This window comes from Melopsittacus undulatus, chromosome 4 (genome assembly GCF_012275295.1).
Source record: "Melopsittacus undulatus isolate bMelUnd1 chromosome 4, bMelUnd1.mat.Z, whole genome shotgun sequence".
Taxonomy (NCBI): Eukaryota; Metazoa; Chordata; class Aves; order Psittaciformes; family Psittaculidae; genus Melopsittacus; species Melopsittacus undulatus.
The window spans coordinates 46,512,808-46,537,742 of NC_047530.1; the positions used below are offsets into that span (position 1 = coordinate 46,512,808).

General features: G+C 36.5%; 1 protein-coding gene across 4 annotated transcripts in view; it reads left to right on the forward strand.

Moving 5' to 3' along the window:
- The window catches only part of GPHN (gephyrin), a 286,661-nt gene that overhangs the window by 73,833 nt on the left and 187,893 nt on the right, over nt 1–24,935 (forward strand). For all 4 annotated transcript variants that reach the window (XM_031049092.2, XM_005149265.3, XM_034062164.1 and 1 more), the window contains exon 2: nt 18,798–18,876. In XM_031049092.2, the coding sequence (XP_030904952.1) occupies nt 18,798–18,876 (79 nt within the window). The remainder of the gene's footprint in view (nt 1–18,797; nt 18,877–24,935) is intronic.

Sequence of the window (24,935 nt, forward strand, 5' to 3'; positions counted from 1 at the left end):
TTAGAACTTTCCTCATCACATTTTGACTTCCCTTTGAATGATACTTATTTTAATACTGTGGGGTTTTTGTTAATACATTACTGAATCTTCGTACATTAAATAGTTCCAACATTAATGTTCATAATTATGCCAACATATTTTGGGATAGTGAACATTAGAAATAATTCTTGGTTTTCAGTGTTTTCTGTTTGCTTAATTACTTTGCATTGTTGTAAGTATTACTTCATTTAGAACTAGTCAAATACTGATTTATAAGTACACTGGCAAGCTGAAAAGTGGTGACACATGGTCACACAGTAGATAACTCCAGTTTCATCCTGTCTTTACAGTGATTCGAGGCTATGTGCGTGTGTTGCTTGATTGAGTGGCTCCTGAAGGACTAGAATGGATAAGAGCCTTATCCTGTGGGGGCACTGATTTTTCCTGTTCTTTATATCTTAATATATCTGATGTCTCTAATTTTCTGTAATAACTTACAAGCTTTGACATCTCCAGTTTTGTAAAATTCACTTGAACTTGGTCATCAGGCTAAAAAACAGTATTTGGAAAGAAACCTGAGGGAAGAGGAGAAGGGAGATGGTCACAGAGGTGGATAGACAGCATTTAAGTAATATCTATAGGCAAAAGCAGTCATTTTCTCTGAAGAATTTAAAAACCATTGGTTTTAGTATGTATGTCTGGCAGTCACAGTTTTTTTGTCACAGCAATGCTGAAGGCTTTATGTACTTTCTGAATTTATAAATGCTGACGCTTTAAAGTGTAGTTGTTGGTTATGTGCTTCATATTCATGGAACAATTCTTTGGAGGAGCAAAATGGCATTTCTCAATGAACTGGTGAAGTTGCAAATGTAAGCTTTAGCTTAACAGTGATTATGTTGATAGTTTAAACTTAGATGCAAAATGCTCCTAAGTACCTAAAAAAAATAATTTTAATGCCTTAGTTAAAAGGTGATTACCTCTAATGAGTACGTAATGAGTGTATTAAAAGGATTAGGGCTCTCTGCACACATACTTGTAGCTTTGTGTTGGGTTTTTTTTGTAGTTGTTGGGGTTTTTTTAATTATTGTTTTCATAGAATCAACAAGGTTGGAAAAGACCTTTAAGATCATCAAGTCCAACCACTACCCCAGGACTACCAAGACCACCACTAACCCCATGTCACCGAGGGCCTCTTCTACACAATTTTTGGACACTTCCAGGGATGGTTATTGTTTCCTTCAAACCTGTATTTCTCAAGACTCAGGGGAAAGCCCAAATTAAGCCCAGCCTTTAATGGAATGACAAAAAGCAGTATTCTGCACCACTGCCATTTAAATGTTAGGGTTTTTAATCCCCTTGCCCAAGTTGTAATGCCAGTTTATCAGATTAGATAGAATTTTGTAGACCTTCCGTGCCAGCACAGGTAAGAACAAATGTGGGGAAGAAATATTCTGTTGTTCAGATTTCAAATTTTTCAAGACAAAATCAGAAATGAGAAAGAATTTAGTTGCTGTTAAGTATAACTGAATACAGAAATTCTGCAGAGCAGTCTGTTGGCTCCCGTAAATCCATTCAAATGTGTTTATATTGAGAATGAATGAGCAGTGTCTTGTAAACAAGCACATGTCCTAAAATTGTGTCAGCCAGAATTACTGGTAGCAGCTGATGCTGTGCATGAAGTCATAGAAAGCCTGAGATTGGAACGGACCTCTGGAGGTCATCTTGCTTAGCTCCTCTGTCTCCTGACCTGTCTCTCTCAGATGTCAGACCTACCTTATTCTGTGCTAGTCTGTCTTTGTTGAGTGGCTCCATGACATAATCACATGTGAGGTGGCCTGTCAAGCAATAAGGCAGTTGCTCTGCAGGGATACTCAAATTTAGGAAAATTTGAAGAGTTTTGATATCTGCATGGAACTCTGAAATTTTAAAATATTGTAGCTGATTCTAAGAAGGTATCAGAAAACTTAAAAATGCTTCAATTGGGGTAATATTTAACTAGTAGAAAGAGATGTAGCTTTCACATGGGGCAGATTATTTTAAAGCCTCATCCTGCACTTTCTTCTCCATTGTCTCACATTATCTACTGCTAGAAACAGGGTATTACCCAGATATGTCACCAGTGAGAGCCACCATACTATTTTTATGAATTGGCAAACTTCAGAATTGATATAAATTTTGTGTGCTTTTGCATGGTTAAAGCAAATAAAGATTTTACTGGTGAGGGAGAAGGGACAGATCAACTAAGATGGCTGTAGCCCATCACCATCTTAATCCCCAGTACCTTTCATCATCCTTTTTGGTTCTAGACACTTCTGCATTCTCAGTGCAGTGCTGTCTTTTTTTAGGTTCTTCATTACATGTGCTACAAGTATCATCTGATGGTCCTGCTGGTCACCTCTCTGGGGTTTATCAACTTCCAGAGCAGGGAAACCCTAAATCCCCGCATGGGTTAGAGTGCTGCAAAATAGACTTCAACAGATAGCACGAAGCACACCAAAATATAGGTCATAAAACAGATCTTTGTTGACAGCATTGTTGGTTTTGCAGTGAAAAAGCCCTCATTGTGATGTGGTTAACATCTGACTATGATGTGCTGTTTGTTGCATTTAAAACTATTCTGCACCGTGAAGAGCGTAAGTACTATCTCTCTCTCTGGTGAAATGTTAGCAAATGAACTGGCTGTGTCACAAAGTGCTGTTTCTTCACAACAAAATAACTTCAAATATTTATGATCTTTGCTAGCTAAGGAGTAGCAGAAGAGTGTATGTCCTGCTGTGCAGGAAGACTTTAGATACTGCTTTAAAACATATCCCAGCCTGATTCTGCCTCTTCAGAGGAGAGTATTTTATAGCCCTGCCTATGCTGATGAGGTTTTTTTCAGTAAAAAATATCTTGGTGTTTGAAAAGCTTTCCAGTGGTGGGTAGTCCAGTCACTAGAGAATCCTCAACAATCCTGAATTTTCTGCCACTGTGCAAGAGTTTTTGATTAGTAATTATTTTAAATAAATGTACTGACTAAGATACAAAGTACATTAAGGATGTTTTCTTATGTATTCTAATGAAAGTGCTGCTATTTATAGAATCTTAATTTATGTAGCATGTTATCATGCATCTGTTCTTAACATCTGGCAGTATTTCCATATTTTCATTCTGTAAGCCCTCCTGCTTAGCTTGTGACATTATAGTCATATAAAATGCAATGGTTGCCTAAAAACAGCAACCCTGAAAGGAACACAGTGCTTCTGCTGGCAAGCAGGTCTTAACAAATTATTTTAATAGGACATTTGTATGAGTTTTCAGCTTGCTACTTCTCATCCAGAGTGTAACTAGGAGGCTACTGATGTTAATGGCATCTACTGTCAATGGTCTTTTCTCTGTTTCAGAAGCCAAATTTTTACATTAAAGCCAGGACAAGTAAAATTTTAAAATATAAAACAGAAGCCTTCTTATAGACTCACAGAATGATTTAGGTTGGAAGGGGAGCTGTGAAGGTCAACTAAGCCAGTCCCCAGCACAAAGCAAGTTTAATAAGATCAGCTTGTTCAGGGGGACCTTCAGAGTCTTGAATACTTCCAAGGACAGAGAGTGCCCAACCTTGCTGGGCAGCCTTTTCGACCAAAACTAGTTTTACACATGTGTGTGTATATATGTAATATATACACACAAAATTTTATGGATATATAAAATGCATATTTTATATATTTGTACATATGAAATTTATAGGTATATGATTTTATATATAAATCATATGTGTGTATGTAATGTAAGTGTAAAGAAAAAATAGAATACAAAGGTCTTTCTTTGGAAAAGTCAGGATTTTGTGAAAAATTAAATTAGGATTTATTTCTAAATCTGAACTATAATCACTATTTTAGGATTTCTGCAATCAACAGTGACAAAAAAATCCCCAATGATAAGTATTAATTCTCATTTGATGAGAAGAGAATTAGAATCATTTGCAAAAAAATAGCACAATTGATTGACAATATCTGTTCTAATATCTTATATACATCTTTAAATACACACAAGTCATTAGTGGAATTTGGAAAAACTGCATACCAAACAGGCATACCTATAAATCTGATATTTTTTTTCTTTTTAATATTACTCCCTACAAGGAGAGGAATTCCAGAATGAAGTAGTAAATTGTGTGATACATTCAGTTTCCCATCCACTCAACAGTTCATTTAAAAGGGAATTTTTGGATATTGTAGATCTTAGAACACCTGTAAAAAGAAAAAGTTTGGCAGAGAAGTGTTTTCTTCTCTCCCAGTTAAAATAACATTGATACCTATTCCTATATTTATCTTCAAAAGCCTGGTTTAAAACACCACAGCTCAAGTGCTTCAGTAAGAACAAGAGTAATTCTGTAATGATAAACTTTTCAATGGCATATAACATTCTCATCTATTTTTGTTGGTCATTTGTGAACCATGAGGATCACTAATGATGCAGTACATAATCATCATCATAATCATTCTCAGCCTCCTCGTCACTGTTGGTTGAAGAGGGAGGACTTGGAGCAAATAAGGTAAACATATATGACTTGGAGTTTCAGGAGGTCCACAAGAGCAGTTTACTGTTGATAGGGCTGTAATAGTGGCAAGAAATGAGCCCAGACCATGGATCATAACCTATTTAGCCTTTTTGAGACACCCACACACATATACAGCCTGAGACTGAATGTCAGAGCCTGTAGTGCCAAGTGCTGTAGAGTGCCAGCAGGCAGGCAGACTAAAGCTGGTGACTCAGGCAGGAGAGGTCTTCAGTTGCCAGGGAATACCGTCTCTGTGGGCTCTGTCAATGGGAAACTCTCAATATTCTTCTGCTGTTCTGTTTATCTCATTTCCAGGACTTGCCTTGGCTGGGTACTTAGGGCAGAAGCTGGCAAGGAGAGGCCTTGGCAGGATGCTTCTCATTTCCATGTTACAAAGTGGTGACCTCTGGGTTTCTTTTGAGCTGCAGAAAATTTAAATGGAGAGGAACATGTGTTCAAATGGGGTATCATTCTCCTACAGATGCCAGAATTTCTTGGTATGGTCATGACAGCTGATTGATTGATCTGATTCATTGTCTGTATAAGCAAACATATGAGAGATGACAGGCTGTATAGGTTTCAAAGATTTCTCTTATTTTGTTGCTTGCTGTAGGCTTAAATATTGTTAAAGATTTAGAATCAGCCAAGAGAGGGAGTTAATAGTGAAGAATAAACAGTCAAATATCACTGTGACAAGATTATCTCCAGAGGATATATTTTTTTTTCTGTTCAGAGGAAAAAAAAAGATGATGTATTCACATTAAACAAATAGGGGCAGCAGTAAGATGAGAACCTTTGTACCTTGGAAAGGTGTTTAGGAATAAAAATGACTGTGTCTCTGAAAAACAGGTTAGCTGAAGTGTGCAACATCACGGTGACAAAAATTATGTGTAGGTAGCTAAAACAAACAGGAGAAATAATCTAGGCTACTTACTGCATCAGTAATTTTGATGTTGTTGTAACTAATAAGGAATAAAATTTTGAGCATGGCTAAAATTCAGTGACTCAAAAACAACAGAGTACAGATAGAGAGTTAGGACTGAATATGCTTGAAGACATGGAGGAACATTCATAGGAGGTAAAATTGGACTAGAGTTCTCCAGGCTCCTGTCAGATGAGGATTGTACAGGGCCAGAAAGCACTCCTGTTTACTGTCTCACACTGGCCTGAAGACCTACTGTTAAAATACACAAATTTTTAACTAATAAAATATTTTTATTATAGTTCATGATTTGTCAGTTAAAATTGTTGGTTTAAAATGCCTGATTGTAAGAGCATAGCAAGATTCCAGAAAGGGAATGAACAGCAAACTGAAATAATGCTGGTATTTCCCCCCTGTAATCAGGACCTGAAATCAAGGTCTGGGAATAAAGACTCCATAGTCATTTAGTTAAATTCCATAGACTCCATCGAAACTCCACAGGCATTTAGTTGTTAACTGAATTTCTTGGCCTGGAAAAGTGAAAAATGATGTTCATGACATCTTGAAAGGTACTTCTACAACGTCAGAATCACCATCAGGCAGAATCACATAGCCTTTTCCTGCCGACATGTCTTTTTATTTCTGAAACACAATTATCTCCTCAATAGTGGCATTAGGGTGTATAAAGTCATTTGACGGTTTATTAGGATTTAAGACATGTGCCTCAGTGCTAATCCTGCTGTATCCAGGCTGGTGTTGTTGGTGCTAATGTGGCATCTCTGCCTTGTGGGTCTCCATTTATCTTTCCTGATGCCAGCATTGCTGTTATGCTGTCTTGAGCAGCTTCTGCAGTTTTTCAAATTGTTCTTCCAGCTGTTGATTTTCATTTTTTTTTCTCTGCTGATGAACTGTAGCTGCTACAGTACAGTTATGATCACAAAACCCAGCAAGATTGATAGAGGTCTGGAGAGCAGGCATCAATAAACCAGTAGTTGGATCTGTAAATCTTGGAATACAAATCTGGCATCTGTTTGAGACAAATGAAAAGTAGTTGATGCGGACAGTGGTATAACTGGAACTGCTGGTGGTGATGGTAAATGCTGCAACTCAGTTGAACACTGCAGCTCAGGTACACGATTGTGAAGCTTACGCCTGCTACAATTTCTTAGCAGGTTTTTAGTGTCCATATTTTTATTTTCTGCCTCTCAGGTTTGGTGGAGCATATATTTCAAGCGGTAGCTGAAGTACGACTTCTAGTACTCTGGAATAATTTCAGATTGTAATTTTAATAATTAGTTGAATGAGTGATGGGTGGTAAAGCTTTAAGTGTTCAAATTTTTAACTGATGTTCAGATAGCTAACTGAGATATTTGGCTCAGTTCCAATTATTTAAAACTTTTCCAGGGTCTTCCCAGTTGGAAGAAATTACAAGAGGTATTGGTTTACATTTTCAGAGTCGATTTGGTACTCTTAGGAACAGATGTGGAAACAGATGAATAATGGGATGAAGGAATCAATGTCAGTTCTAGAAACCAGTTCACTGAAACACTGTCAGCTCCAGATCGTATAGTACAGGCACATCTTACACATTTAACATTAGAATAAGCAAAACACTGTGGAAAGGTTAAAAGTCTTTAATTTTCTTTGAGTTGGAGATTGTAGGTAAGGAGTAAATCTTTGTTTCTTTTAGAGTTCTTTGTTTCATAAAAGATAGGCTTTTTGGTGAGAGGGCTTCTTCATCCTGTGGCACCTGAGTGGAACTTGTGCTACTGGGATCTTCTCCACTGGCACCAGTAAAGACAGAAGTGAACTAACTATGAACAGTATTTAAAATCCTAGTTTTTAGAAACTGCACTTTCCTCTCTAAGGTTTGCTAGAGGTAGTTGTTCAGCTTAGTGTTGTGCAAAGACTTGTGGTACATTTCTCGATCACTGTAAAGAAACACAGCTTGTCACTGCTTGTTGTAATTGCATAGCCTTGGGAAGCCAGCAGAAATCTGAAATGAGGTGACTAGATCAGCTCTGTGTGGATGTGACTGTATTTCTTCAAAGAGCTTGAGGGTACTTCCCATGCCTTTACGCTGCTGCAAATCTGACCTAATAAACCCTGCTGTGGCTGAGTTGGCGCCATGTTAAGTCAGCTTAGGTATATCTGTCTTGGTATTTCCTGACTTGACTTATATAGTGGCATTAGGGTGTATAAAGTCAGTGAGGGTTTATTAGGGTTTAATATGTGCCTCAGTGCTAGTCCTGCTGGTGCTGTTGGTGCTAAAGTGGCATCTCTGCCTTATGGGTCTAGATTTAGCGGGTGTCATCAAGTCAAACTGATGACAAACTCTTGACAATTAATTAAGTTCGTGTGCTGAGCTGCATCTAGGTAAGTAAGACCACCTACCAGTGAGGGATAGTCTGGGTTGAACCCAGTGAAACCAAATGGGCTGTCTTGTTTGTTATATGCTCCATAATAACTGGATGTTTGTTCCTTCATTATCCAAGGTATTCTTCTGCTTTTGATAATGGAAAGTTGTTTGTAAAAACAAAGTGATATGGTAGTAGTTGCTTTTTAAAAAGCTGTAGGATTTATATTTAATGCACCCTGTTTTTCTTGACCACTTCTTTTGTTTCTTTCTTCTGGTTAGAGTTGAAAATTTCTCCTTAAAGTGTTTCTATTTTGAAACAATGTAGTTTATACTGCCACTAGTTTTAAAGAAGCTTTAAGAGTACTAGTACAAAAGGTACCTAAAGAAAATAATGTTTCAGACAAAGAGGAATTGTCCTGGTTTTGAGGTTCATTGCAGGCACTTTTGCTAACACTGTTTTTTCTACTTCCATAAGGAATTTGCCATAAACTATCAAGAATTCTCATTCAGTGTATTGAAATTTGTAAACATATGGATATCATTTACTTAGTAAAAACTAGTTTTAAGGTGAAGTAGTTAATGTAAAATAGATTAATACTGTTTAGGTTATAATGTATTTATACTAAATATGTGAGTGTTTTTATTTAATTTTATTTTTAACCCATCTTCATTTTACATTGTTAAATTATACTGTTTTGTTTAAAGGTTTAATCTTCTAATGATTAAAGAAATTAGTTTAAAGGTTCTTTTCATCAATGGCCATCCTTATACCCAATAAAGAGATGGCTACAACTGAATTTTAATCTTGACATCTTTTCATCATCTCTGCTACTGTAAGATAATTTGCTTTTTATAGCAGAGTATAGAGCTTGTGGGGCTTCAGTTCTGAGCTTTGCATATAAAGAGCTGTGCTAGATAAATTGTTGTGTACTTGCTTACAGGAGACTCTTCTGTCCCAGGTGATTATTAGCATGCAAACCAAAAGGGGCAGGTACACAGGACTGGGCCCTTGTGCTAATTTTGCCTAGAAAATAAAGGACGGAATGGAGGAGTTAGTTTCAGTGAGGTTTTTTTGGTTGGGTGGGGTTTTTTGTTTGGTTGGTTTTGTTTTGTTTCCTTGTTTTGTTTGGTTTGTTTTGTGGATTTTGCTTTCACGTGTTTTGTAGTTTTTTGGGGGGTAGGGGGGTTGTGTTTGTTGGTTTTTGGGGTTTTTATTTTGTCTGTTTTGTCTTTGTTTTTTTGTTTGTGTTTTTATTTATTCAAGTCCTTGCCCAGGGTGAAGTTGTTTGTGTACAGTACATGTTTATGTCCTGGCTGGCCTTATTTTGCTATGATTACACCTTCAGGCTCTGAAGTCTTGCAGCTGCGTAGGGCTTGGTTTTCACTGGGATTTCTGCAGTGTTATTAGGTCATTAACAGATTTGGTATTGTCAGCACTGCTTCCTCCGCATTTCTGTTACCTTCAGCTTTGCATCACTCCCTTGGTTCAGTGCTGTGTATGAGCTTTATTTGCTTTCTCTCGAACTTGGAAGGTGAACCCAAAATACTCAATAAGACATCTGGCTTTGTACTCTGATAGTGGATCTCCTCCAGCTCCATGTCTTGCCTTTGTGCGCTCCCTTACCCCTTCTTGTAGTCTGAAATTCATAGTGTCCTTCCATAGAATTCATGTAATGTGTGGTTATAGGTCTGGATTCAGGGTGAGGCATCTTCTCCAACCATGGATACAATGACCAGGGGAATCCTCAAGTTTGTAGTTCTTGCCTTCTGCTATGATAGAGTTTTAGGTACTTCGTGTGCTAGACAATAAGGTGAATAACACCAAACAACGTAGCTTGTTCTCCCCATCCTTTTTTACTATGTGCTCTTTGAACAGAGTTTGGCGGATTATGTTGAACTGTTCAGAAAATACCTTGAGTTTCTTGAAGATGACAAGTTATCTGATTTCTGGTGTCTGGGACTCTGTAAGATATGAGCAGAGGGAAGACGTGTTGAAACTTAAACAGCAGAGGTTTAGACTGGATATAAGGAAGAAATTCTTTACTGTTAGGGTGGTGAGGTACTGGAATGGGTTGCCCAGGGAGGTAGTGAATGCTCCATCCCTGGCAGTGTTCAAGACCAGGTTGGATGAAGCCTTGGGTGATACGGTTTAGTGTGAGGTGTCCCTGCCCATGGCAGGGGGGTTGGAACTAGATGATCTTGAGGTCCTTTCCAGTCCTAACTATTCTATGATTCTAAGACAGGACCCCAAGGGCTTGGGGTCTGTGGGTTGATCCTGGAGGATTATCTAAGTAATTATCAGCAGGTCTGTATGCATTTGGCTGTGCAGCAATGCAAAGAGTGGTGTTGCTGCATGTGATAATGTAAAGTGCTCTTTCTGTGCTTAAATCCTGCCATCAATTGATTATGCAAACCTGGTCTCACAGGTCCACCATGTGATGTTTGTATTTTGGGCACAGACGAAGTGGAGAGGTCACTGTAATACTTCACATAAGAAATGCAGTGTTTATAGATACAGTGTGTCATTAGGAAAATGGAGTATTGTTTTTCTTGTGGTGTTTGTGTTTCTCAATCAAGCTGGCAGATGCGAAATGTGTTAGCATCTAGCGTAGGCATACTTTGTCATGCTGAAAAGTGCATTGAGCTGAGATTGATTATAGACTTGATTAGTGTACATTACAACCAAGAATCCGTGTAAGCAGTTAAACTGGGTCTGCATAAGTGATGTGAGTTGTTTTAGATGTTGTTAGCTAAGAAACTAAACATGTTCTGTTCCTGAACTAATAAAATACAAGAAAACTAAGATTAGGTATATAAGAATATTGTTTTTTTTTACAGTAATGGAAAAGACTCTCAGACATCCCCTAAAGAAATAAGCAAAGCTGAAAATCAAGAGCTCCTTGTAAAGATTACTCTTTATAAGGATGCTTTTTGGTATCTGGTACAGCTGTTCTAACTTATGATAGAAATAATAATTTTGGAGAAGTATAAAAGGAGGTACTGCTCTTTGAAAGCAATTAGCGTCTTCTGTTGTTTTAACTCTCCTTTTCCCTTCTGCAACAAAACCTTCTTACTGCAAATATTTGTTATGAAAAACCCCCAAAGCACTAACTAATTTATGTTAAATTTAAAGTAACAAGCCTGAGGGAAACGTTCCATCAAGAATTTAGTACGTTTAGCTTTGAGGAATTTAATTTTTTATTTGGCACAAAGTAGTAGAAGTATTGATAATGTTACATCTCCAAAGATCTGAATGTCTTTAATGTCTTGATAATTTTCTTCTGAAGTTCACCTGATGACTGCAGGGATCACACTGACAGTGTGATTGAGTTAAAACTCAAGCTTGATAGAATATTAGGTTAAAACCCAGTACAGAATTTATAGCCTACGGCCACACAAACATTCTAAATATTTAAAAGATAAATCACTTGAAAGAGGCAGAATTAGACTAATGGATACAAAGAAAAATGGATGCATAGAGAAAAACGGCTCATTTAGCTGCTGTTAGAAAATGTGAGAAGCCTGGGGGAGGGGAGCTTAGAAGTTCATAGACTTCAGAGAAGCTCTAACATCAGTTTTACAGGATTAGCAACTGTGGCACAGGCAGGCTCCTGTGTTCAGGAACAATTCCTATGTCATGTAATCTATTTTTAAATCTATTGAGAACCTGAGTGTGCATGGTTTTCCCCTCATTGTTTTTACAGAAAGATTATTTGTGAGGTTTCACCCCTCTAGCTCTTGGAAAATTTCCTCTCTATTTCTTACGATTTTCTCAAAGTTACTTTTCTTTTGCAGCACTATTCTTTATCTCTCCTCCCTCTGATTGTTTTGCTGGTGTGTTTATATAAACAAACCAGCAACAACCACCTAATGCTTTCTTTCTGCTAAGCTAATCAAGAAAGCTCTTTTCACTTCCTCTGAGACGTCTTCTGGTTATCATTGCAGTAGCCTTCCATTGCGTCTGGCTTACAGATGGCACTACTGTTTCTCTGTATTTTCTGGAAAAAAATAATAGATTCACATGTCTGACTTGTATTTCTGGTTTATGATCACCTCATTTTTCACTAGATCACCTGAACCTTTCTTTTATCCTGTTTTTTCCAGTAGATTAGTCCTTTTTTTATAATAGGACTTCTTTGTCAGTCTTGAAGGATACCATTCTGGCAATTATGTAGCACTTCATATAAAAGGGAGGGGAGAGAAGGCTTGTTCCGCTCTGAGATCCAATAAAGCACACTTTGAAGAGCTTGGTATGCGACATTCATGGAGGTGAATGTTAAGTTTTGTTGTCTTGAAAAAATGTACTTAGAATTTCCCTATATCTTAGTGTATAACAAAAACTGTGAAAAACAAAGCAGGTAATGCAAACATTTGACTGGTGTGAGGGGCAGATGTATTGAGAGAGTCAGACTATAATCACTGCAGTGATTATGTAAGATATACAATCACTATAGTCACTGCAGTCTTGTGTTTAAAAATCTATGAAGTTGTCTGCTATGTCAGCCTATACCTGGTCTTAAGAAACAGGGACAAATACATTGAGCTGGTGGTTGCTTATGTGGCAGAGAAAGCACAAGAATGTTCTTGCTGGTTGCGTGAAAAAGAGGCTACTTATGGGATTTTGGTGAATTGAAATAGCCAGAATAAAATAAATGTGTTCTTGTTCTTGTCTGCTGAGAATTCATGTTTGGGAGTGAATTATAATATATGAATTGAAACTACAGCTAATCTGTACTACTGTGACTAGCTCTGAATGCCCAATGAAAATAGATTTTACTAAGGAAGTTTAAGTTACTGGCTTGCTCTTTTATTTCAGATAGGTCTCTCAACAGTGTGCTTTCTTTGATCTTCAGGCTTCATCTTTTCTTCGTTTGGTTTCCTATCAGATTTTTACATTACTTCTTACAATAAAAATTCCCCCCAGTGGATACATTCTGTAACTTGTTCCAAAGTCTTGTGCCTCAGGCTTTGTACTTCTGGTTACAAACTTGACAAAGATAAAAGAGAAAATGAGCTCGAACAGTGGAGTGATCAGGACCTTCTCAGCTACTTTCACTTCTCTGGAACTGTTGCTGTTCATGATATGCTTTTTGGCAGCAGAAATTAAGTGGTTATGTAAATGGAAAGGATACAACACTGACTTGAAAAGGCCCTGGTTATTTTTGAATGCAGTTTTCTCATGGGGTAAAAAAAAATTTAATTTTCCTCTGTACTTAAATGAAAACCATTGACCATCTCTGATATGGCATATCCTGTCCATATTGATTTCACTAGCACATTTTGAACTTGTTAGTCTTACTTTTTACCAATTTAATAAGTTTTATACTTTAAAAATATTAAATCCATATAAAGGAGGCTCCTTTCTTTGTGTGGCTATTTTAGCACTTTTGATGATCCATTTACATAAAGTGTTTCTTACCTTTTTTGCATAGCTCTCAGGTTGGCATATGTGAACCTGTGGAGCAGGTGATATGTTTTCTGTTGCCTGACCCTGCTCACACCTAAGAAAATATGTATATTTGTGTGCTGTAAATACTGTTTTTAAAATCAGCTCCACTGTGACACGTTTGCCCAGTCATTGCACAGCTTATTAGTAACTATGTTAAGGTGCAGCAACCACTTTTGTTGTTAAATAGCTCTGAGTTAAAACTGAAAGTGTTGCCATTTTAGGATTCCTATGTCCATTTCTAGCGTAATGAAGTTTAAAATGTAAATGAAAAGGGAAGAAAATTTGAAATTTGCTGTGCATCGATCCCTTGTGATTTTGAAAATTGTTATTATTTGCCAGGGGGAAAAAAAAGGCTTACATGATCAAAAGATAGGCAGTGTCATCCTTTAGTCTTACATTGGTCTTTTAGGTCATCTCTTTTAAACCTGTTTAACCCACATATGGAAGAAGTGATAACAGGATAATCAGAAAGTAATGGCAAGGTAGAAAAAGAGATTTTTTTTAAGGATATATCTATAATTAATTACCTTTTTTTTTAGGCTATATCTATAAAGTAAGTAAAAATTAGCAGCCAGGCAGAGTCAGATTGTAACTACTACTCAGGAGAAGGCAGATTGGTATTGACTGGTGTTTTCACACGCATGGCTTTTATTAGCTTTAGCTCTCTTCCTTGTGTGGGTATCAAAGGGAATCTGGATCTATTATGGTGATAGCGAATGGCATTTAGAGCACAAGTTCTTGGGAAACCAGCCTACATTATTTCTGCTACTCACAGGCAACATATTTTCTTAGCAGTTATAAGCATTTGCAATTTGCATGCAGACTAGTAGTTCTTTTTATTCTGTAAATATGTTAGAGACATTTGTGTGCAGATATGCAAATAGTAGAAGTGCTCTTCTAATTAATTTGCTGTCTTCTGTAATAGATCTGGTGAAGGTGCTACAAAATTTCTGTAATGTGCCATCTGTTTTATGTATGTTTTCCAGTTGACAGGCAGTCACTTGAAAAATATGGCAGTAGCAGAGAAAAGAGGCAGGTTATTTATCTCTAATGTTAGTGTTCATGGGACCTGCAAAATGCTGTAAAAACATTTTAATAGTAAGAGAATCAATCTTTACATTCTGGTACTATTCCATTCTTTTGCCTACTCTAAAGTATGCTTAAGACAAGAGTTCTGTGTCTGGAGGAGAATAGGCTTTCAAAGACATATTTTGGGGTCTGAGGAAAAACTCTGTTACCTTCTAAAACCTAAGCTTCCTTTAGCGGTGTTTAAGTCAATGATGTGTACAGTGACAACAGGTAAAAGTCAGTGCTTGCTGCATTGTGTTTAGGATTGGGCCTATAAAAACAAAAACTTGAATCCTCCTATGTTTGCATGCAGTGTGTGGAGCAGAACCCCCTGAATTTGAAATAAAGCTTCTGAGTAATGCTTTACTGCAAGCAGAAGCAGGCTAGGGTACAAAGCTATGCCAGACCAGTACTTTGCAGAACATCCCATGTGTATTAAATACTTTTTGTTTTTTATCAGCTGCTGAATGAATCTGGTATAAAAACCTAAATGTATAAATGATCCTATAAAAAGATGGATAGCAGAGAGAGACCTACTATGAAATGTCTGCCAGAAATGCTATAGACACATGAGGAAGTCCTAGGAAAAAGAACTGAATTTAGGTGCTGTTATCACTAAAAGATAAAAACAGAAATTAGAATCTTGTACTTCAGCGCACATTCCTTAATGTTGTAGTAGTCCATATATTTTGAACTAACAGTGCATCACAGTTATCAATGAAAGAGTGTAGCATTTTTGCTGTCAAGAAGGTTTTTATCAACAACTAAGGTAACCACAACTGATCTGAAAACAGGTCTCAGTTCTGATAACGAACAGGAATATCTGGCAGGTAATAGTAGTTTTTGGTTTTCTGGACTTGCACATTTTGATATTGGGGAGGGAAAAGTTATTATTAATTTTATTTGAAAAAACTGTAGACAGACCCTTTTTTTCCTTTTTGAGGGTAATGATTACATTTTTTTCTAGAGCATATGATATGTAAATTACCGTTAACAGGTGGGGAATTGGAAGTGCTTTTATATAAAGAGGGCTTTTGTTTACTGGGAGTAGACTGTGTGGGATAACAGATTAACTGACAGTTTCAAAAGGCTATATTGTTTTCAAATTGCAGGATATTAAAGAAAATATTTTTTAAAAAATGGGTAAGGTTCACAACAGGTGAAGAAAACTTGAAGAAAATGTTAGTTTACCTTCAGATTTGAGCTTCCCTTTTACTTCTCATTTTGGAAATCGTCAGGTTAATAATCCATTTTCCTTCCACATGGTATCATTTAAAACTCTGTAAAAGAAGGCAAAGGAAAAAAATAATCACATGTACAGATTTAGAAGCTTACAAATGCCAAGTTATAAACCGGACGTTAGCACACTAAGAGTGCAAATGCTGATTTTTAACCTTTTCATACAAAATTGTGTATGCTGTTTAGCTGACAGGTGAGAACTATATTGCCTATTGATTTTCCATCTCCATGACTTCCTACGTGGAAGCCTGACAGGGATCAGAAACAGAGTATTAGTATCAGAAAGCAGGAGCTGAAACTAGGAGAAGTGTTGGGAGAATTGGAGCTATTGCTGAAACTTCTTCACTTTTGATGCATGTAACAGTGCACCTGGAATGGATGTTTAGGGATTCCACCTTAATCTGGTGTGTTTTCAGATAATGTGTTTATGTGATAAGAGTGGGTTCAATTTATGTCCATGATATTGTGCCAGTATTTAATTTCTTTAAAAACATTTCTAGCACCATATAGACTGTCACTGTATGCACAATACTCCATGAAGCATTTTTTTTTCTTTTTGTGATTCTCCTTGTTTATAAGGAATTATATGTGGGGGATGCAATACAGATCAGAGGCTCAGCCACTTGGTGTATATGCAGAGGGGAGCAGACAACAATTCTTTATCTCTGCATAAACAATGCACTCAACACTGCTTAAAATCCTATCTTTTATAAACTCTTGAGGTTTGAAAAAATACAAAATTAAAATTTGAAACAAAACAATAAAATTCTGTATGGGTATTGTGGTTATATAGATGTCCGATATAAGTAGTTGTGCTTTAAAGACAAGAGCTTAGGCTGACCTCTGTGTATGTAGTGTAATTTATGGCTGTGATGCAAAGTTTCTTCTGCATTTTCTTCCCCTGAACCTTAAAGCACCATTGATCATCCTAATCTTTCTGCAGTTTCACCCAACCTACTGTTTAAAATAAATAGCTCTCAATCAGAGTATACTGTTTTTTAAAAATACATGCAGTGTTGATTTGTGGTTTTCCAAGTAGTAAGAAATATAATACCTACCCTGCTGGATTGCTTCCATCCCATGTTTATTGCTGTGTATTTGTTTTCTTACCAGGCTAGAGTTTGCAAGGCTGTGAGGGAATGTGGCTGTGCTTGTATGCAGGTCACTAAAGTGCAACAAAGTCTTCCTGTAAGAAGTCTTATCCCAGCCCATTCTGTTGAAATATTTCCTCTTACTGAAAGTTATTCTGTTGCTATCAATGCTAGTAATTTAACTAACAAATATAGACAAATGTTTGATTTCAGAAATTTGATTTTGGTGAATATTAACTAAACTGTTGGAAGGTTTGCAGTTTTCAACTCCATTGATAAAAAGGGTATTATAATATTAGAGTAAGTAGTGAGAAAACATTGTAGTGAGATCATTTTTATTTATGCTGTATAGTGTTGGATTGGGAGATGTGATGATACATCTCTAATGTAGGATTTATGACAAAACAGTAGGTGAAATATTCTGCTTACTATTCTGTTGGCAAACTTGTCAAGAGGCAAATATTAACTTATCAAGTATCAACTTAGCTAGGATTCTTTTCTTCTGTAAAATCTAGAGTGTAGGTTGTTTGTGAGTCTGCTGATCTTGTAATTCTTTAAGTCAGGAATCAGAGACTTACTAGATCCAAGGGATGTGGGTTCAGCACAATAGATGGGCATGAAATAAAATATTTCTGAAGTCCCAAGGTGCTCAAAGTGAGCTTCAAGGTGAGCAAGGTAGAACCTGTGATACTCACAGGTGACTTACACTTTAGTATAGAGACAATGATTCTCACAGGAGGAACAGGCCAGGAGGTTGGGACTTTGTTAGTACAAGTAGCTGCTGTTTAAACTTAAGATCTGTGGCAGTTACCTTAAAAACGAGCTTTCTTGTGATAATACTGCCTGGCTTTCCATGGTCGCATGTGACAAGCAACTGTTGAGTGTGTTTTCAGAGGTGGCAGGTGAGAGAAGCCTAGGTTATCAACTGGTCATTACAGTGTTGAAGTACAAAGGAGGTAAACTGAATCTTATCAATGCTTGACAAATACTGCTGTTACTGTCATATTCTGTCAGCTATAATGCTTTGTGTGGGAGTTAGGCCAGTACCTTTTCCATGAGCTACCCCATTCTCTTCTTTTTGGACCCTTTCTTCCAGTACTTGTCTTTGCCATCAGACTAACATGTTTCACTCTTATGAGGTGCACTGGCAGTGAGCGTTACTAGTAGAAACATTTTGCAGCTTTGTGTGTTAGGTAGGTCTGTTGCAATATGTATTGTGATCTGTGAAAATAACATATTTTGGGAATGATTTGCATTTTTTCATGCTAGTGATGCACATGATTACTTACAGATGTAAATTTAAAAGAGTATCTTGCATTTAGAAACGAAGAAATAGAAACACTTGCTTTTGCAGATGATTTTAAACACATCCCATTTCACTGAATCTGAGACACTATTCTATGTTGGAAGATGAGCCATACTGCATTTCTTCAAAAGCTCTCTTCTTTTTGGCAGATTACTTTGGTAGTTATGGCAAATTGATCCTTACACTGATTTTGCCATATCACAACCTCTGTGTCCTTTAGAAAGTTTGCTGTAGTCAGAAATAATTGTTATTCATAGAATCATAGAATGAATAGGGTTGGAAGCACACTAATTCTATTTTAAACTTCTGTGAAATTTGCTGTGTTATAATTTCAGTTATTACAGTAACTACCTGCATTACATGCGCTTTACAAGTTAATTATAAGCTGTTTGAATAGATTTTTGCACTTAATTTCTTGTTTTGGGCATTGTAACTGTTAATTTAAATATGTAGCAACTCCAGTTAGGTAAATAATACTGATGGGTGCCTGATCAAAGACTCTACTGCTAAGTGTATGGATAGCTGTGTGTACCTGAGCATCCAATGTTCGTATCTGAGACTTTCTGTTGCCACAGGTAGAGAAGTATTATGGACACCAGCTGAAATTGACTGTTTCACATAATTAATTATATAGTGTTTATCACTTTTCATTGAGTTAACTTTTAAGTTAGCTGAAGCCTCACTTTACATCAGACTTTATATATGAATGTCCAAATTACACCTTGCACCAAAAAGTGTTTCTAGTTTACCAAAAGAACTGCATTTGTTTCCTCTCTTTTTCCCTCTCTTCTTTTTTTTTTTCCTCTCTGTATTTGTTTTGTTTTAATTTTATTTCTCTTTTTCTTAGTGAGTGACAGTTGCTTCAGGAACCTTGCCGAAGATCGTAGTGGGATAAACCTTAAAGATCTGGTCCAAGACCCTTCTTTGTGAGTATCTGGCTCTTATTGCTAAGCAAAGAAAAGCTTCTTCATGATATCCTTGTGAGTAGTTTTGTAATTATATAAAGAAATAGTATGATAAAGTACGCTTAGTGCTTTAGTAGTGATATGCTTGCCAAATTGTTAGTCTTTAATATAGACGAATATTATTAAAAGCATGTTGTTTTTAATGTGTTTCTGTTCATGAGCTAACATCCAGTGAGGACATACAGTAAAGGGTACAAGAGTCATCACAAGCAACAGATTGTGCATGCTGGTATTTCTACAGAGGAGTTGTATGCACATTGTCAGCCAATTTTATTTAAGGAGGGACTGTATATAAACTAGGAGATTACTGGGTAATTATGTTATCCTCAGCTATCTCAACATGTAGAATATTTTTTCTTTGTATCTGATCTCATACAGCTGATTTATTTCTTCCTTTCATACCTGCTTTAATACAAGTATATGAGGAGATGATCTAATTTGAATCCATGGAAAGACTAGTGGTCTCCATCTCAGTGTTGTATTTTCCTCTAAAATAAAATTCAACATCATGAGCTCTGAGCTAGACTTGAAATCTCATCAAACCTTTTTTGTTAACTGAAAATACTCTTGCTAGTGTGCACAAGTGTGCCACTTGTTACGAGGGAAGGAGAAGATGGGAAAAATTCACATCTTTTTAACCTGAATGATAGCACATTCCACAGTGGGTCCTAATATGATGAGCCTTAACACTGGCAGAGCACATTTTTCAGTATTGATTGAGAAGTGATGGAAAATAAGGTATGTTTAACATTTTATTTCAGTTACTGGGGATTTTTAGTAGTGAAGTAGATACAGAACTTACTTTGTCATGTAGCTACAGGTGAATTACATACATGCATCTATACATGCACTCTTGGGAGATTTTTACATAATGTATACAATATTTGAAGTTTATACTTCTGAAATTATAAAGATGCAAGGGACAAGTATAATTGTTGCTTGAAATTCATGGAATGAATGCAATAGGTATATTTTTAATAATTACTATCTATTTCCAACAGTAATTAGCATCTAAGTGTTGAAGTCAAGATTTCATTAATATCAACCAAAACTTCCTGTTTGAGTGCTCGATTGGTTGGTTATTTTTGAGAATTGCTTGTGTTTTTTTTGACCTGTAGTTGTACTTATGTGGTGCATACAGTTTTGGTTTTGTACCTCTGGAGTTTACTTTCAGAAAGGATGAATTACCTTAGTTGTAGAATGATCATTTTCCTTACTCTTTACCAGAAGTGATGAAATTTCTAATTTCTTTCCCTGACCCTAATTTTAATGAAAAAGATTGTAATAAAATACTGTAATCTGCAAAATAACTGAAATGGATTTCTGTTGCTTATAGCATAAGAAGTGTGGCTGCAATGTAGTAATTTTTATCACTTTAAAAGATTGAAGTCTCAAAATATCTGTTAGGTCTCAAGGACTGTTTATGACACTTCTATTGTATGACAGACTATAGTGCAAGAGAAGTCTGCTTCTTCCTTCCTAATGATGAGAATGTATAGACTTCGTTTTGTCTTTCCAAACTGATTCTCTTGCAGTTTTATGACTGTGTGCCTATTAAGACTTCTTTCAAAATGTGTAATAGTGTGAATGAATCTCCAAAATGAAGAAACAATCTAAGGCTATATTGTTCAGTCCAGCCTTTTGTAGGTTCTATGGTGTCTGAATTTTATATTAGGCAAAGAGAAATGCAACGAACATTGTTGGGGTAAAGCTTGAGAATGCCAGCCAAAGGGATGTTTTAACCTTTTTTGAAATAAAAAGTTCAATTAAACAAGTTTAGTTAAAATCTTTACAGTGTTTGGCTAATAGTTTCATCTATAATGATACCTGAAATCATAGAATCACAGAATAGTTTGGGTCAGAAGAAACCTTAAAAATCATCCAGTTCCACCCCCCTGCCATGGGCAGGGTTACCTCACACTAGACCGTATGTTGCTCAAAACCCCATCCAACCTGCCCTTGACCCCTGCCAGGAATGGGGCGTCCATAACTTCTCTGGGCAACCTGTTATACTGTCTCACCACCCTTGCAGTAAATGTTTGATTCATCCTCTTCCCAGTTTAATATTTACAGTTTAGGATTTCATGGTGCTTGTTCGCTCTGACTATAGACAGACTGCCTCTTTTCTTTGTAATCTCTGATACCAATATCAGATTTACGTAAAAAAATTCTGATGCTTCCTCAACAAATGGCTGTGTCACTCTAAAGGTTTGCAGTGGATTTGTAATATATGATGCTAATAAAATAGCTTAACAAAGAGAGTGCAAGAGGTTTTAGGTTCATTAGCATATAAATAGATAATCAGTGTATACTCTAACAGGCATTCACATTACCAATGAATGATGGATTAGAAGTAGAGGCAGAAGTGCATTATAATACATCAAGAGGATAGTATAAAAATAATTTAAATTGTTGTAGATGAGAAAGCTTTGATATATCATGTAAAATGCATTTTGAATGGTGTCCGTTTCTTGTGAGACTTAAGTAAACGATACAGATTTCTAAGCTATGCTGGCGTTTCCCTTGTTTTCCACTCTTGGCTCCATCACAGACAACTTCTCTTTTGTTACTGCAGAAGGCTTTTTCTGGAGGGCTGAAAGCTTGTCTTTAGATTGAAATGGAACTCTATAAATACAGCATTAGATGGTTTTTTTGATTAGTGTCTGATTTGTTTCAAGTGTGCCTAATTATCAGGGTAGTCTTTTTTTTCTCCAGCTATTTCCCAGCTAGAGCAGTCTGGACTCTGTAATCTAGATCAGCTTTCAGTTCTCTAATCATCAGCAATAAAAGTTCTGCTGCTCAAATCAGGAGTTTGATTATCTCTTTCTATTTGTATGTGTCAATTTCTATTTTTTCATTTCTGTCAATAAAAATAACTACTTAAGAAAAAACCCCAAGCATATCAAATAAACATAAAGCAGGACTGTGGGAGAAGGAAGCATGAAATGACTTTACAGTTAAATTCCATTTTGTAGTTCAATTACAGAAAAGTTGAATTTGGACAAAAAGTTGATTACAGGTTTAACTGAAAGGGTGGTTTGAGAGTTAGCTGCTATTCTTTATTCATTGCAGCTGATCACAGAATAATAGAGTGGTTTAGCTTGGAAGGGACCTTTAAAGGTCAAATAGTCCAGCCCCCCTGCAATGAGCAGGGACATCTTCAACTAGATCAGATTGCTCAGAGCCCATTATGTCTCTGCTGTATACAGCATGCAGTTCTGGACACGAAATTTAAAGGTATGAAGATAAGGAGAGGAATAGCAAGAGGAGAAGGCAGATAGAAAATGCAATGTATGACAGGTGTTACTTAATTTAGAAAACAATGGCAGAAGAGAGAAAATTTAACGTACCTACAGTGTATAAAATATTATTAAAGGGATTGCTGGCTGATGAGAGAATTATTTCAATTTATAGCAGATGAGATGGGATGCTTAGAAAAAATTCTAAGTGTCAGGGTGATAAAGAAACTGGAATCTATTTCTAGGAGTGTTGGGGAAAGCTCTTGAGATTACAGACTACATATACTTGATCCTGTGTAAGTGTAGAGAACTGGAAGGAAAATCTTCTTTGTTTTCATCTATGAAAAATGTGTGCATTCTGACAGTTTGGTATTAATGTAGTTAATATGACCAAAGCCCAGATGGAACTGATTCCTATATATGGAATTTAATGTGGTTATGAATATTCACATAATTTGGTTTAGATGATGCACCCACTCCAGCTCTGGCTATCATTCCTGTACCATTCCATAAAAGATATTTAACATTTTGCATTCTAAAGAGGAGGTGTTTTTTATAGGTGTCTTTCCATGAATGGTCCTAAACAGCAGAGCTGCAGATAGCAGGTATAATTGGAGGAACTAGGCTGCTGGTGCTCAGATAGTGTTGTAGATGTTCTTCAGACTGTGTTCAGCTGTGGCAAAATGCAATGGAACCACTTAAAATGCTAGCCAAGTCCTGCTTTTGTGGGAAGGTCTTTGAGGCTCTGTAGTAATGCAAAATTTCTTAAGCTGGTGCTCAAGGAAAGAGAGAAAATTTAACCTGTTCATTTAACTTCTTGCTTGGGAGCAGACAGAATGCTGCCCTTTTTCTTTGCTTCCTTGTCCACCTTCAATACTCAATCCGTGCTTAGGAGAGAAATAGATTAAATAAAATTTAATAATTGCTATTATCTGAAACTACTCCTGGGTTCTTTACTACTGATTTTTGAAATAACTGTGAGTTATTTCAATACACCTCTGAAGTGTGAACCCTCAGATCATTAGAGGGTTAGCTATACCTCCAGCTGCTTCAGGCAGAAGTTCTGCGCATGAACGTTCCCAGGTTCTAGCTCTTAGCATCACTTTGTAAAATGTTCCTTTCAACTCTAGCCTGTATATAGAAAGAAAGTTTATGAAATACTTGTTTAAACAGAAAGGAGGATGCTTTTAACTTTTTTTGTGCAATGCAGGAGCTGCAGCTGCACATAATCACTGCTACCCATTTGTTCTGGAAGCATCTTGAGAGCTTCTTTGAGATGAACAAGATCCAAGAGATTTGGAATAACTTCTTTCTAGGCAAAATCACATCACATCTAAACTGTCTTTTATACCTCCTTCAGATTAGCTGTCTTCAATTAAGAGAGAGTAGATAAATCTAGAAGGTAAGAACAGGTAATTGTAATGGACAAGAGATACAAGTCTGTCGGAAGTTGTCTTTGTCACTGCCTTGTTGTATATTACAACCTTAGAAGGAAGAGCTAGATATTTTTTTCTGGGAAGTAATTATGAGAGCTTTAGGATTTGTCACCTAAGGATTGAAGATGATGAGAGAATTCTTGAGAAGCTCTGGTTTTGTTATCTTACTGAGAGCACAGGCTATACTGTAGGATTGAAGATCTGATAAATACAGTATTAAATCTGTGGATGTGAAATTTCAAAGTGTCTATCTTCATGTGAAGGAGCAGGTATAGCAGTACTGAGGATAACAAATATCATAGTTCATTCTTTCTGGGTTTTACTCATTGTTTGAAAATAAGTAGCATATGTAGCTTTACAGAAGCATTATATACACTATAGATACATATACTTTATATTGTATAAAAATATATAACTTAAATATATACTTCTCTACCTTCAAGTGTACGTGCAAAATGTGTAAAAACTCATTTTTTTAAAGCTATTAATTAAAGTTTAAATGTGAATAGAAAGTAATTAAGTAACAACATACCTGGACTAGTGGTAGGTGTCCCTCCCCATGACAGAGTTTTGGAACTAGATGATCTTTAAGGTGCTTTCCAACTCTAACCATTCTATGATTCTGTCTTGCTAAAGGTTATAGATCCCACATTATGATGACATCTATTCTCTCCCTCTCCCCTTTGTGCAGCCTTTCTAGGTTTTCAGTACCTCTTACATGAATATCATGCCTGTTTCTTTTATTTAATTGCCAGTGTTAGTAACACATCAAAGGAAATATTTCTCCATGTTCTGTTACGTTATTTTGTAGCATTATTCTATTTGGAGTTCATGCTCAGTTGTTTGTCCATTATTATACTGTGTTAGCACAGGCTAATGAGCCTAGCTTACAAAAATACTTCTCTTGCCTCTGTTATGTCCTGTTGGTGAGCTCATCTGTATGATCAAGTGATTTCATCAGGTGATCTTTGTCAGGACAACTGGAGGACTCACTATGGTAGCCTAGAGCACTCTCTTACACAGAGGAGCGATACTGAGGTGCAACAGAAGTGCAGCCTATTTTAATTATGGCATCTCATGAAAAAAATTGCACTTGGCAAACTTACAAAGATCTGGCACCTACCTGAAGTAATTGATGATTATGAGTCTAATAAGCACTTCTTAAAGTGGATATAAATAGAATTGGCCTCATACTAGCCTGATGGTTTCTGACTGGTTTCGGGAATGAGTGAGAAGCCTTTATCTGCTTCAACTGCAAGCAGAGTTTGCATGTGCCTGAAAAAATTACATTTACCCTCCCTTCAAGATAACTATAACATGCTTATGTTAAGTGGCCAAGGTTTCT